Genomic DNA, 15,866 nt, shown 5'->3' on the forward strand with positions numbered 1-15,866 from the left:
GTACAGACACCAGTTGCGTTTCTTTGGCGTGCATACGGTATTAGCTGCATTTTCCTCCTCTCTCCTCATGACATTTGGATACTGGTCTTGGAGGTTGAGGCTCAATCCAGCAGTGGCCCGACTGGCAGCTGAAGATTCAAAAGAGGCAGAGGTCCTCTCCGGTTTCCAGCTACACTTAGAGGAGCTTAGGCAGGCTGCAACACTCCTTCCCAGTGTCTGGTCTGTGAGTAGGGCTGTCACAGCCCACAGGGCAGTTCGGGTGTTGGAGGGGGGGTCTGAAATTGTTGTGTTTGTGAATATATTTTGATGTAGTCTTGTTCTCCCACCCCAAAAATCACTAGTTTTGGCTGCCCTTCATTGGGAGTTACAGCCATTTTTTCAGCAGGGACATCCTGGTGACAGCCATCTTGGATTTTTCCTGTTTTGAATTCTAAGTTCTCAGATTTCCTTAAAAAGCCTTTTTAAAATTCTAACCAACAGAGATGGAGTCCTCAGGCTTCAATATAATGAATTCATGTGAAGTTTGTTTTGTTTGGCACTGGAAAAGTGCATTTGCGCCATATGTTATGTCGCACAAAATGTGGAGGCGGGAACCTCGGGTTCAGCCTCTGACTATCTCATTAAGGGATAGTTGGGGGATGAGTTTTCCTCTCTGAGTCCCGGATTGTGGTCCCCAACCTTTTTGACGCCAAGGACTGCTTTATAGAAGCAAATTTTTCCAGGGACTGGTAAAGGTGCCGGGGGGGTAGGGGCCAGGATTCGGGGCGGGATCGTAGGGCAGTTTTATACACAATATACATTACATTTCTATTATTATTAAGTTATAATATCATAATAGAAATTATACAATTTACCATAATGTAGAATCAGTGGGAGCCCTGAGCTTGTTTTCCTGCAACCAGATGATCCCATCTGCAGATGATGAAAGACGGTGACACGCCGGACTGTGAGAGATCCCCTTGTGCAACATCTTTCCATCCCACACAGCAGAACTCCGCCGACCCTTCTATGAGGCTCACATACCTCCGTTCCGAATAGTGGTGGTGGCAGCACTGAACAGGCTGCTTCGCTGCCTTCCCTGCTGGGGCCTTCCCTCTGCCACCGCGTCACTGATGATGTCATCAGGTATCGTTCCATCTCTTCCATCCTCCTTCATAGCACCTTTGCATCTCTCCCTTCCATCCCCCATGTGTAGCAGAACCCCGATGACCCCGCCAACCAATCCCTCTGCAGAGCACCTTTCTGTCTCTCCCTCCCATCCCCCCACATTCAGCAGAACCCCACCGACCCTCCCACCGAGACGGCCGACGTACCTCTGTTTCGAACGGCGGCGGTGGCAGCACTGAACACAGCCTTCCCTGCCGGGGCCTTCCCTCTGCCGCTGCGTCACTGATGATGTATGAAATATTCTACATGCTTCTCTCCACTCCTTCCTGCCCACCATAGTCCTGTAGGGGTGTTTCCTTATTTGCACCTGAAGGTTAGGCCTCTCTGACATCATAAAGCCTGATCCATTGTCTGCAAGAAATCTTTCCAGCATGAACCATGAATGCAAGAAGAGAAAGAAGAAAACATCTTTGCTGTTTATGCCTGATGCATTCTGTGTATGTACCAGAACTGTATTCTAGTCAAGGACATCCAGCTATGCCTACATGCTCAGCCTGTGTGAATCTTGGGGGAGGAATTGCTCCTGTGCTTCTTATCTAACGAAGGTGCCTCTGTTTCACGGCCTGAGCGAGACTCTATACAGAAAGGCTATTCATCTAAGTTATGTTTCTGGATTGTCCAGAGAGGTCATCTAATGAACCAAGTGGAATGTGCCTAATTATTAATTTAGTCTGTGTTAGGATGTGAGGGAACTCGCATTTTATCATAGGTGTTTTCTGCACATCTTCTATAATAATTAAGACCTGAAAAGTTACCTCTTGTGACTCTCTGCCTGAGAGAGAGAACCGGAATTTTTATACATCTGGATTCCATCACATAAAAGAAACCTTTGTCGTCAACCTAATTTACAGCTTTTCCAGTTGCTGACGGACTGTTCCTAAGCAGATGAATTTCTATTCTGCTAAGCGGAGGAAAGACGTCTTCCAGTTCACCTGATTCTGTGCTACGGCCTAATTGGATGGTGAGAATAAGGAATTCTATTGTCTTTTCAGCTGGGTTAGAGAGGGAATCCTATTGTTTTTGGGATAAGGAAGTGAAGCACCTGGGTTGATAAGCTCTATTTTTAGTGCTGTTAATCAGGAATTATTATAATAAGGAATTAGTTTTACTCATTTATCTAACAAGTGTGGTGTGATAATTATGTACTGAGTTTCATATATGTATTCGGATATTATGTAAACAATAATTTGTTATTGCTGCTGGCTTATGAATTATATTTTTCTATTTTCATAATAACGTATTTCTCATAGCCTTGTCTCTATTCTTAGTATAAACTGGCAAAATAACGAACCCTGGATGAGATATTATGGTCTTCCCTAGAAAACTAACAGGCACGTATTTGTTTATGTAACTGATTAGTACAACCATAAATCTTACTACAGTCCTCCCTACCCTCTTCTAACCCCTTTCTCTGTAATGTCGCCTAGAGCTTGTATAGGTATGTGCGACGCACAAATGGAAGAAATAAAAAATAGAATAAATAAAAGAGCCCCTAAGTGATTTGCCCAAGAATACAAGAAACAACAGCAGCACAAGTCTGGAAGAGCTTGGACTCATGGAAGATAAGCAGGGTTGAGCCTCTCTAGTAGGTAGATAGGAAAGGACCAGGAAAGATCAGGTGCTGTGGTCTATAGAAGATGTCAAACCTCTGAAATAGTCTGCCTTGAAAAATATTACTGAGGCCATAGGTACTTTAATACCTAGAAATGCATAGAAAATATAGAGGAAAATCTGCTATACTATACCTCCACATCTCAATCTGAAATGAAAGAGTTGGTTAGGAATCCAAACTAATTCTTAGCAAGGCTTTTTTAACCATACTTTTCTTCATCACCACTTCTTTCAAATCAGATTCCTTAGTCTTTCAGCTTTATTCTCAAGTTCTGCTTCACTTTGTAAGACTTGCTTGGAAAACATATTGAAGCAGCGTACTGGAAAAATTCAAGAAATGTTAACACTCTCATTTTAAACCCCCCCCCCTTTTTGATCGAATAGGCATATACTGATTTCTTCTGCTACCTCAACAGGGAAGGATTGTCTTATGGCTTTTATAAGCAGGAAGTCGAGCAATTGCCTGTTGTCCATGTCTCCGCACCAGGCTTATAATTGTGGGCCCATATTGCAACTTAATATCAAACTCAATGTTCTGGTTGCCTTTGGTCAGTGATGGTGTCCTCCTCTGTCTTAAGGATCTATAAGGGCTACAATCACAAAGGGAGTATAAAAAGCAGAAGTTGAGTATGCTTGTTTAGTTGTTGCTGAATCTCTCTTTTAAATTTTATAATCTTTATTAAATTTTCCAACTACAATTGTGCATACAAATAATTCATGTACATATAATATTACAAGAAAAGCACAATAAAATAAAAAATAGTAATAAGCAATTATTTCCCCCATCCTCCTACCTATTAATCAAGAAAATAAATACCCAATAGAAACTATCTAAAAATTCCCCAAAACAATTCCAGTACAAACCCCTTCCCCCTCCCTCTCACCCTGGATGTGTATGTTTAAAGGTCAGTAAAATAAAGTCAGTTATCATTCCTTACAAAATTTAGTCAGTGGCTCCTAAACATCCATAAATTTCCTGTACCTTCCCTGCTGTATAGCCATCAGACTCTCCATTTTAAAAGGGATTCCCACCAGAAAGTGTAATTTAACCTATCCCAATTCTTCCAATTCTTCAAAATAAGTTGTATGGCAACCCCTGTCATTACAAAGAAAAATTTGTTATTCCTAGCAGATATTTGACTTTTAGCTCTCATTAACCAAATAGGAGGATGTTATCGTACGTCAATGCCACAGGATTTTCCAATATATTGTTCACTTGATCCCAGATAGATCTCCAAAATTTAAGTATCAAGGGACAATAGTATAATAAATGATCCATAGACCCAGCTTCGAGATGACAGTGCCAGCATCTATTAGACTTTGAACTATCATACAGTAGCAGTACACAAGCATAGCCTCGTAGTGGCTGGGCTGTACTTGGCTGCAGTCAGTATACTGTAGCACGTTTAATCTCTCTGATGGGTAGGATTGCTAGTATGCTTATCTTTTTGTGGTAGTGCAGCTTCCGGCTGATAATTATTTTTGCTTTCAGTGTTGGTTAAAAGGATTATTTTTTAAATACAGTACAGTGATTAATTTTCTATTGCCTGCTTTTCAGGCTGGACACAACTTCTACAATGTAGATATGAGTTATGTGAAGAAACTTTGTGGAACTTTCTTGCGTGGACCAAAGCTTCCAGAAAGGTAAGCATATAGTGAAATATTATCCCCTTTCTAATGCTGAAAGCAGTTCAGTCTAGTCAACTCTTACAGGTGTACAGTGCCATACTTAGAACAGAAAAGGGAATAAATTTTTGCATACCAAATACCAGTTGGCCTTTTTAAGCTGGATATCATAAATTGGCATGTTAACAGTTTATTATTACTGGGGAGGCCATATTGTCAGCCTACCTCCAGAGGCATAGCCAGGATGTGTTGGGAATACACAGGAGTCCGCACTTGAGCTGTTGATTCCCACTTCCTGCAACATTGTTAATCTGGATTTTCAGAAGGCATTCTACAAGGTTCCGCATGAATGACAACTTCAAAAAATTGTGAGCCATGGAATCGAGGGTGAAATACTCACATGGATTAAAACTGGCTGGCGGATAGGAAACGGAGAGTGGGGGTAAATGAACAATACTCGGATTGGAAAAGCGTCACGAGTGGAGTGCTGCAGGGTTCGGTGCTTGGACTCGTGCTCTTCAATATATTTATAAACGACCTGGAAATTGGTACAATGAGTGAGGTGATTAAATTTGCAGATGATACGAAGTTATTCAGAGTAGTGAAGACGCAGGAGTATTGCGAGGAACTGCAACGTGACATAAACACGCTCAAGAAATGGGCTGCGATAAGGCAAATGAGTTTTAATGTGGATAAGTGTAAGGTGATGCATGTCGATAACAAAAATCTTATACACGAATACAGGATGTCTGGTGCAATACTTGGAGAGACCCCCCAGGAAAGAGACTTAGGAGAAGTAGTCAACAAGTCAATGAAGCCATCTGCGCAATGTGCGGCGGCGGCAAAAAGGGTGAAAAGAATGCTAGGAATGATTAAGAAGGGATCAAGAACAGATCAGAGAAAGTTATCATGCCGCTGTACCAGGCCATGGTATGCCTTCACCTGAAATACTGCGACCAACACTGGTCGCCGTACTTGAGGAAGGACACAGTACTACTTGAAAGGGTCCAGAGAAGAGCGACTAAAATGGTTAAGGGGCTGAAGGAGTTGCCGTACAGTGAGAGATTAGAGAAACTGGGCCTCTTCTCCCTTGAAAAGAGCAGACTGAGAGGGGACATGATTGAAACATTCAAGATAATGAAGATAAAGACAGATTGTTCATCCTCTCCAAGGTAAAGAGAACAAGAGGGTACTCTCTAAAGTTTAAAAGGGGATAGATTCCGTGCAAACATAAGGAAGTTCTTTTTCACCCAGAGTGGTGGAAAACTGGAACGCTCTTCCGGAGGCTGTTATAGGGGAAAACACCCTCCAGGGATTCAAGACAAGTTCCTGCTGAACCGGAACGTACGCAGGTAGGGCTGGTCTCAGTTATGGCACTGGTCTTTGACCTAAGGGCCGCTGCGTGAGCGGACTGCTAGGCACGATGGACCACTGGTCTAACCCAGCAGCGGCAATTCTTATGTTATTATGTTAACTACAGAAGGGTATCACCTTAACAACTTGAAACTCCTCCCCTTCTGCAGTGGAGAACAGCAGCCTCCTCAGTTTTTCTGAACTGTAATCAAACTCGGAAGGCGTCTTTTGCTCTGCTTCTCTTTATTATTTTCAGGTATTTTTGAAGTTCTTCATGGCTTCAGTGCTCAGAGGTCCCCTCTCGGGCATACTCTATCAGCGAAAGGACGCAGTCCCGTGTAGGAGGACTGCTGCTCCCAGACCAATCTTGTGGAGTATCTATAGAACCAGTCTGCTTTGTGTCCCATCAGGAGCTCGGGGTCAGAGGCTTGAGCACAGGCTGTGTGGCCCCTGATTAAGAATCCTCTTTGTATCAGGGAACTGGCTGTGTAATTTCTCCTGCTGTTGCTGTATGAGTAAACTTGGGGGTGGGAGGCAGTGGTCGTGATTTGGCTGACCGGCAGCCTGAAGAATTCCTTTGACGGCTGTGGTCTGTTCAATTTCTGAGGCAGAAGAACCAAAGAAGGGGGCAGCTAAGAGGTCAAATCCAGTCCATTTTTATTCTTATGAGTCCCAACAAGGATCCAAGTTTCGACAAAATACAAATTGCTTTCCTCGGGGGACATAAAATACTAAAAAAAAAAATACAAAATATATATATAAAACAATTAAAAAAATCATATAAAGCATATCTATAAAACCATAAAGCAACACAAATATGAATGTGATATTTGCAATAAAATATGTTTTTATGTGAAAACAACAAAAGAGATGAGTATGTAAATAATAAAATCCTAATTATAGGACATGCAAAGTGGTAGTGAATGAAACTAGACTAAAAAAACATGATATGATTTCAAATTGGCTGTTTTATAGATATGTTTTATATGATTTTTTAAATTTTATTTTATATATTTTTTATCCCAGGACAAACAGGCAGCATATTCTTGACTGATGGGTGACGGCACCGACGGAGCCCCGGTACGGACAATTTTAGAGTGATTGCACTCTAAGAACTTAGAAAGTTCTAGCTAGGCCGCACCGCACATGCGCGAATGCCTTCCCGCCTGATGGAGGATCGCGGTCCCCAGTTTCTTAGTTTCCGCGGAGCTAAGAAGACGCGTGTTTCCAACGGCTGTTGGATACTCTTTTTTTCGCCTTCCCGCTCGCGTATTTTTTCTCGTGAAATTCTTCACGTTTTCTTTTTTATTTCTTTTCTTGAAAAAAAAAAAAGTCTATTTTTTTTGACTTTTTTCGGTCGGCCCCGGCGGGGCCTGTTGGCACCATCGAAGCCTCGGGCTTCGATTTTGCTACGGCCGTTTTTCCCTTCATGCCCCCTTCACCGGGTTTTAAAAAGTGTCAGCGGTGTGCACGCCCTATTTCTTTATCCGACCCGCACAAGTGGTGCCTTCAGTGTTTGGGTCCGGACCATAGGGCAGAAACGTGCACCCGCTGTAGTTCTCTTCAAAAGAGAACTTTGAAGAATCGCCAAATTCAACAGCGGATTCTTTTCGGTGCCGCTATGGAAGTTCCACCGGCATCGACTCCGGCGACTTCCTCCAAATCGACACCGGTGGTTTCGACACCACAAGATGTATCTTCGGTGTCGCACCCTACAGGTAAGCCGGCTAAGAAGCCATCCCCTACTGTTCTTGGCCCGCCAGTCGAACATGCAGTGAGCCAAGTCCTGCAGACTGCGCGCCGGCCCCGCAAACGCTCCGCTCCCATAGAAGTCACTGCCTCTTCATCGGCATCGACTTCGCCTGAGCGTCGAGCTGCACCGCAGGTACCGAGCAAGAAAAAAGCGGTACCGGTGCCATCGGGACCGTCTCTGGATGAGCGTATAGCATCCATCTTCCAGGTCCAGCTTAAGGAGCAATTACAACACCTGCTCCCGGCTCAACTCACTCCGAACCTTCCGGTGTCGGTCCCCTCTGAGCCTACGGTACCGATCGTCGACCAGCCTATTTTGTCGGTATTGACGTTATCGGCACCGCTTAAATCTGCCTTTTCCATGTCGATGCCTGTTTTATCGGCAGAGCCAAAGTCTCTTCGACGTACTGCTCACTTGGCCTCTGATCCGGTACCGCCCTCTGACACCCGTACCGTTTTACAGTCACCAGGTACGGTGTCAATGCGTTCAGGCAAATCGGTACGCAAAACCTCTACTCCTCTATCTCAGGGCCATCTTCCATCGGTACGTGACCCTGATTTATGGGATGATTCCGAGGATCCCCTCGGTACCGAGGAGGATTTTTCATCGGATGAGGCTGACCCATCGGTGCAGGATCCTGCTAGTAAGCCAGAGCACTCTTCCTTCACCAAATTTCTTAGGGAAATGTCAGATACCCTTTCTCTTCCCTTGGAGTCTGATTCTAAGAAGTCAAAAGCATTCCTGGATGCTTTGGACTTTGACCAACCTCCCAAGGAATTTTTAAAGTTACCCCTTCATGATATATTAAGGGAAACTTTTTACAAAAATCTGGAGACTCCTCTCACTATTCCAGGAGCTCCAAGGAAATTAGAATCTCTTTATAAAGTGATTCCTATTCCAGGGTTTGACAAACCTCAACTTCCACACGAGTCTTTATTGGTGGAATCGACCCTCAAAAAATCTGCAGGCTCAAGTGTGTATGCCTCTGTTCCTCCTGGCAGAGAGGGCAAGGCTATGGACAAATTTGGTAAACGTCTTTACCAGAATGCTATGTTGGCCAACCGTTCAGGTAACTATGCATTCCACTTTTCCTTTTACCTGAAACATCTTATCCAGCAGATGGCCACTTTTCAAAAATACATTCCTGACCGCAAGCTTTCTGCTTTTCAGCAATGCACTGCCAGTCTCTTGCAGCTCAGGAAGTTCATGGTCCGTTCCATCTATGACACTTTGGAACTGACATCCCGAGCTACTGCTATGTCTGTAGCGATGAGACGTTTGGCATGGCTTCGTGTCTCAGACCTTGATGTAAACCACCATGACCGCCTTGCCAATGCTCCTTGCCTGGGTGATGAGCTGTTTGGAGAATCTCTGGATTCCATCACCCAGAAACTTTCCGCTCATGAGACGAGGTGGGATACCTTATTGAAAAATAAAAAGAAACCTCCTCCTACTCATCCTTTCAGGCAGGAGGCGTCATACCAGCGCCGGTTCTCTGCTCGGCCAATTCAGCCACATCCTCCTCAACCTCGGAGACAACGGCAACAACAGCACCAACAGGCTCGTCAACAACAGCCGCCTGCTATGAAACCTGTTGCCCAGCCTAAACCAACTCAGCTCTTTTGACTCTCTTCTCCAGGGCATAGCCAGTCTCCCTCCCTCATGTCCTCTTCCACAGCCTATAGGAGGTCGATTAAACATTTTTCTGGCTCGATGGGAGGTAATTACCACCGATCAGTGGGTGCTCTCTATCATCGCCCACGGCTACTCCCTCAACTTTCAAATTCCTCCGCCGTTAGGCCTGCCAAAAGAGTCTGCTTCCAACAAGTCTCAGTCCCTCCTTCTCGCTCAAGAGGTTCAATCCCTCCTCCTTCTCAATGCCATCGAAGAAGTTCCTCCAGATCAGCGAGGTCAGGGATTCTACTCCAGGTACTTTCTAGTCCCCAAAAAGAGGTACCTCAGACCTATCCTAGATCTCAGAGATCTCAATAAATGTTTGGTCAAGGAGAAGTTCAAAATGCTCTCTCTTGCCACCCTCTATCCTCTTCTCACTCAGGGCGACTGGCTATGCTCCCTCGATCTCAAAGAGGCCTATACACATATTCCTATCCATCTAACGTCCAGGCAATATCTATGCTTTCTCATCAATCAACATCATTATCAGTACAAGGTGCTACCCTTCGGTCTGGCCTCCTCTCCCAGGGTGTTCACCAAGTGTCTGATTGTGGTAGCAGCCTATCTCCGCTCTCACAATTTTCAGGTCTTCCCTTATCTGGACGACTGGTTGATCAAGGCTCATTCTCCTCAGGCGGTTCTGCTTGCCACCAACCAGACCATTCACTTCCTTCAACTGTTGGGTTTCGAAATCAACCTGCCCAAGTCGCACCTCATTCCAACCCAGCGTCTCCAATTCATTGGAGCCATTCTGGACACTGTTCTGATGAGGGCGTTTCTTCCATCCAACCGCCTTCAGACCATCCTTCATCTCTGTTGGCAGATGTTTCACCAGATTACCATTTCAGCAAATCACATGATGGTGCTCTTGGGGCACATAGCTTCAACAGTGCATGTCACCCCTTTTGCACGTCTCCACCTGCGCACTCCTCAATGGACCCTAGCGACCCAGTAGTCCCAAGCGACGGATCCTTGCACACAACACATATCTCTGACATCGTCTCTTCGACAGTCGCTTCTTTGGTGGTTGACCACCACAGACGCATCCCCTTACGCCTGGGGAGCTCACTTGAACGACTTCCAAACTCAGGGGTTTTGGACTGCCCAGGAAAAGAAACACCACATCAGTTTCCTGGAACTCCGAGCGATGTTTTATGCCTTTTCAACATCTTCTCTTTCCTCAAGTACTACTCATTTGCACAGACAATCAAGTTGCAATATACTACATCAACAAACAGGGAGGGACGGGCTCTCGCCTGTTGTGTCAGGAAGCCCAATGGATTTGGTCTTGGGCGACAGCTCGTCATTTATTCCTGAAGGCTGTCTACATTCAAGGAGAACAGAATTCCTTAGCAGACAATCTCAGCAGAATTCTCCAACCTCACGAATGGACTCTCGATCCCTTGACTCTCCAGTCCATTTTCGCTCAATGGGGCACTCCTCAGGTGGACCTTTTTGCAGCTCCTCACAATCATCAATTGCCCCTCTTTTGCTCCAGACTCTACTCCCCTCACCGTCTGGCACCCGATGCATTTCTCCTGGATTGGACCAATCTCTTCCTATATGCATTTCCCCCTCTTCCGCTCATGCTGCGGACATTGTTCAAACTCAGGAAAGAACAAGCCACCATGATTCTAATCGCTCCACGGTGGCCCAGGCAGCATTGGTTCTCCCTTCTACTTCAACTCAGTTCCATACTTCTTCCACTGTTTCCTTCTCTGCTTACTCAGCATCAGCAGTCCCTACTACATCCCAACTTACAGTCTCTGCACCTGACAGCTTGGTATCTCTCTGGCTGACTTCGACTCATTCACTTCTGTCTCTGTCTGTCCGTTCTATCATTGATGCTTCCAGGAAACCGGCCACCCTTCAATGTTATCAACAGACGTGGTCTCGGTTTTCTTCCTGGTGTCTCTTACATCATCATAATCCCACGTCTCTAGCAGTGGGACTGGTGTTGGACTATCTTCTCTCCCTGTCTGACTCTGGTCTCAAATCTACTTCTATCAGAGTTCATCTCAGTGCCATTGCTGCTTTTCATGAGCCAATCCATGGAAAACCCCTCTCTGCTCATCCTTTGGTTTCCAGGTTTATGAGGGGCCTTTTCAATGTGAAACCACCTCTTAAAGCCCCTCCTGTTGTCTGGGATCTCAATGTGGTTCTTTCTGCTTTAATGAAGCCGCCTTTTGAACCTTTGGCCACAGCACATTTCAAATTTCTCACTTGGAAAGTGGTCTTCCTTATAGCTCTCACCTCTGCCAGGAGGGTCAGTGAGTTACATGCACTAGTGGCCGATCCACCTTTTACTGTTTTTCACCATGATAAGGTGGTTCTACGTACACACCCAAAGTTCCTCCCTAAGGTTGTGTCTGACTTTCATCTTAATCAGTCCATTGTCCTACCTGTTTTTTCCCCAAAGCCTCATTCTCATCCAGGTGAACAGGCTTTGCATACCATGGACTGTAAACGTGCTTTGGCTTACTATCTCGAACGCACTAAACCTCACAGATCATCTCCTCAACTGTTTTTGTCATTTGATCCTAACAAGATGGGTCATCCTGTATCTAAACGCACTCTATCCAATTGGCTTGCTGCTTGCGTTTCATTCTGTTATGCTCAGTCAGGCCTGACACTGGAAGGTTCTGTCACGGGCCACAAAGTTAGAGCTATGGCAGCGTCTGTAGCTTTCCTCCGCTCCACTTCCATTGAGGAAATCTGCAAGGCTGCTACTTGGTCCTCAGTTCATACTTTTACATCTCACTATTGTCTGGATGCATTCTCCAGACGGGATGGACACTTTGGCCAATCTGTTTTACAAAATTTGTTTTCCTAATGGCCAACCTTCCCTCCGTCCCTCTTTTTGTTAGCTTGGAGGTCACCCATCAGTCAAGAATATGCTGCCTGCTTGTCCTGGGATAAAGCACAGTTACTTACCGTAACAGGTGTTATCCAGGGACAGCAGGCAGATATTCTTGCGTCCCTCCCACCTCCCCGGGTTGGCTTCTTAGCTGGCTTATCTAAACTGGGGACCGCGCGCCTCCGTTGGGCGGGAAGGCACTCGCGCACGCGCGGTGCGGCCTAGCTAGAACTTTCTAAGTTCTTAGAGTGCAATCACTCTAAAATTGTCCGTACCGGGGCTCCGTCGGTGCCGTCACCCATCAGTCAAGAATATCTGCCTGCTGTCTCTGGATAACACCTGTTACGGTAAGTAACTGTGCTATTTCCCCTGAGGAAGGCAGTTTGTATATTATTGGAACTTGGATTCTTGTTGGGACTCATAAGAATAAAAATCACTTTGGACTGGATTTGACCTTTCAGCTGCCCTTTTCTTTGGTTCTTCTTTGGCAACTCGCAGGGCGAGTTGTCATCTTTTTTTTGTTTGTTTCAGTTTCTGAGGCAAAAATCAGTTTGTGCGCACAGCCTTAGCACAGTCATAACTACTCTTCTATGGTCCAAGAAGCTGGCAACTGTCGTGGCATATGCTAAGTATTTGAAAGACTTTTCATTGCTGGTATTCTGATCAGAAGTTAGAGCCGTACACAGTTTCCATATCCGTAATCCTGTTGTTCCTTCAGGATGGTCTTGGAAAGGGCCTAGAAATTTGTTCTCTCAAGGCTGCATCTAGAGAATGACACGGGGACAAATTTTTCCTCATCCCTGCAGGAACTCTCCTGTCCCTGCTCCATTCCTGCAAGCTCCATCTTCATCTGCACAAGCCTCAAACACTTTAAAATCATAAGTGTTCGAGGCAGAGCTTACAGGAATGAGGCAAGGACAGGGACGGCGAGAAAACTCGCGGGGATAGGACAACTATTCCCTATGTGTTATCTTAATGTTGTTTTACGGGTCCTTACAGAATGCGTCACTGATGGATCTTAAAGTTTTAAAGATGGTTTTCCTGGTGGCTATTGCCTCGGCGAGAAGGTTTTCCGAGCTCCAGGCTCTATAATGCAGGAGAGCCTTTTCTCAGATTTACGAAGGCAGGCATGTCTCTATGCACTGTGCCTTCCTTTCTACTAAAATTGGTATCAGCCTATCTTAAATCAGGAAGTCCGGCTTCCGGCTTTCCATGCCACAGACATAAAGAAATGGACAACATTTTGGTGTTACTGGACAGGAGGAGAGTTCTCCTTTATCTCGAGATGACAGATTAATATTGTCTTGTAGATCACCTGTTTTGTGATAACCAACCTTAGCAAAGGGGGAAAGCAAGCCTCAAAGGTGTCCCATTTACAGATGGATTCATATGGCTATTTTGTTGGCGTACTTTGGCTGTGGTAAAACAGCTTCTGATTTCTTTGAAAGCACATTCCACCAAAGGCATGGCTTTTTCATGGGAAGAATCCTGGGCAGTTCCGCCAGAGGAGATTTGTAGAGCACCTACATGGCCCACCCTTCATGCTGTTACAGAGTGGATGTGGCAGCTCAAAGGAACACTGCCTTTGGGTCCTTGGTGCTTGCAGCAGGTTCATCTGCCCCACCCTAGACTCAGCGGACTGCTTTGGTGGAAACATAGAAACATGATGACAGATAAAAGCTAAATGGCCCATCCGATCTGCCCATCCGCAGCATCCACTATCTCCGGGAGCAGATGGTTCGGTGTGAGGTATCCTTGGAGGATACTATTGAAACAGGATATTTAGGGAATCCCAGTAGAGATGTTCCAATAATGGTGTCTTCTCAGCAGACTGTAGTTGCAAGGAAAAAACACAATTTGAAGTGTCTGTATACAAATGCTAGAAGCATAAAAAATAGATTTAGGGTATATAGCACTGTATGATGAGATAGATATAATAGGCATCTCAGAGATCTGGTGGAAGGAGGGCAATCAATGGAACACTGTGTTACTGGGTACAAATTATATCACAAAGATAGAGTTGATCAAATTGGAGAAGGGATTACGCTGTATGTTAAAGAGGGAATTGAATCAAATAAAATTAACATTCTGCATGACATAGATAGCAGTGTGGAATCTTATGGATAGAAATTCCATGTGGGAAGGGAAAGAATATAAAGGTAGGGTTATACTACCGTCCCCTGGGACAAAATGAGCAGACAGATGAAGAAATGTTTTCAGAGATTAGGCGACAGTATAATAATGGGTGATTTCAATTACCACAATATATATTGGAGAAAGAGTAAGTTTCTCAAATTACCAATAGCTTCCAGTGTCTTACTCAAATAAAAAATAAGGGTTCACTGTCTAACACATTCAAACTAATAACTGATCAGTAACAATCCCTATGTTAGGAGAAAAAAGGCCTCAGTTGAGCTTCATAGGCCTATAAACTCCCAAACTTCTGCTAATTTTAGTCATATAGTTTTACAAATGATTCTTCAATTGATATTAAACATTCTTCAGTAGTTTCAGTAGGGGCAGACTGGATGGGCCATTTGGCCTTTATCTGACATCATGTTTCTGTTTCTAAGAAATGCAGGCAGTATGTCCCCAAACATTAAGCAAAGCAGCAGAAAAATATCAAAATCAACTTAGCTTGCTTAAATTCACAGCCATGCTCCTTAAAACCCTCATCAGGTGTTTCTGCCGGCGGCATCTTCCACAAACCGCAGAGGCAAATGCAGAGATTCTACAGTGTCATCCCTGACTTCTTTAGGAATCTTCTGCTATAGAGTCCCCTTAAGCAGCTATCCAAAAGATTTCAAATACCCCAACATTAACTGGTTAAAATGTTACATCGGCAAGTGCTAGGGAGGTAAAATTCCAAGACTGCTTCTTGGAGCAACTGGTCTGGGAACTGACAAGAGGGAGAGCTATTTTAGATTTAGTCCTTAGTGGAATGTAAGACATAGTACAGGAGTTGTGTTGGGTCCACTGGGAAACAGTGATCAAATTTGAGCTGATATCTGATATCATAAGAACATAAGCAGTGCCTCCGCCGGGTCAGACCATAGGTCCATCCTGCCCAGCAGTCCGCTCCCGCGGCGGCCCAAACAGGTCACGACCTGTCTGAATCACCAGAAGGGGCTCCCTTGCCACCTTGGTTTCTCATTTGAAGTCCTATCTTCCCATCGGAGTCCTAACCCTCCGGTCTTACACATGCACGACCTGATTTGGTTTCTATACCTATTACCTGGTTAGCTTTCTATACTTGTGTTACATCCCAGCACCTCTCTCAGTATCCCACGATCCCTTTATCCCTCAGAAATCCGTCCAATCCCTGTTTGAATCCCTGTACCGTACTCTGCCTGATCACTTCCTCCGGTAGCGCATTCCAAGTGTCCACGACCCTTTGTGTGAAAAAAAACTTCCTTGCATTTGTTTTGAACCTATCTCCCTTCAGTTTCTCCGAATGCCCCCTCGTACCTGTTGTCCCCTTCAGCCTGAAGAATCTGTCCCTGTCCACCCTCTCTATGCCCCTCATGATCTTGAAGGTCTCTATCATATCTCCCCTGAGCCTCCTTTTTTCCAGAGAGAAGAGTCCCAGCCTATCCAGCCTCTCAGCGTATGGGCAGTGTTCCAGTCCTCTTACCAGTTTCGTTGCTCTCCTTTGGACTCTCTCAAGTACCGCCATGTCCTTCTTGAGGTACGGCGACCAATATTGAACGCAGTATTCCAGATGTGGACGCACCATCGCTCGATACAATGGCATGATGACTTCCCGTGTCCTGGTTGTTATGCCCCTCTTTATGATGCCCAGCATCCTGTTGGCTTTTTTCAAGG

General features: G+C 45.0%; 1 protein-coding gene across 1 annotated transcript in view; it reads left to right on the plus strand.

Moving 5' to 3' along the window:
- Positions 1 to 15,866, plus strand: part of CTSB (cathepsin B) — a 113,704-nt gene that overhangs the window by 25,779 nt on the left and 72,059 nt on the right. Inside the window, exon 3 of the mRNA XM_033935519.1 lies at positions 4,337 to 4,422. Coding sequence (XP_033791410.1) covers positions 4,337 to 4,422 — 86 coding nt within the window. The remainder of the gene's footprint in view (positions 1 to 4,336; positions 4,423 to 15,866) is intronic.

Source organism: Geotrypetes seraphini, chromosome 3 (genome assembly GCF_902459505.1).
Source record: "Geotrypetes seraphini chromosome 3, aGeoSer1.1, whole genome shotgun sequence".
Classification (NCBI taxonomy): domain Eukaryota; kingdom Metazoa; phylum Chordata; class Amphibia; order Gymnophiona; family Dermophiidae; genus Geotrypetes; species Geotrypetes seraphini.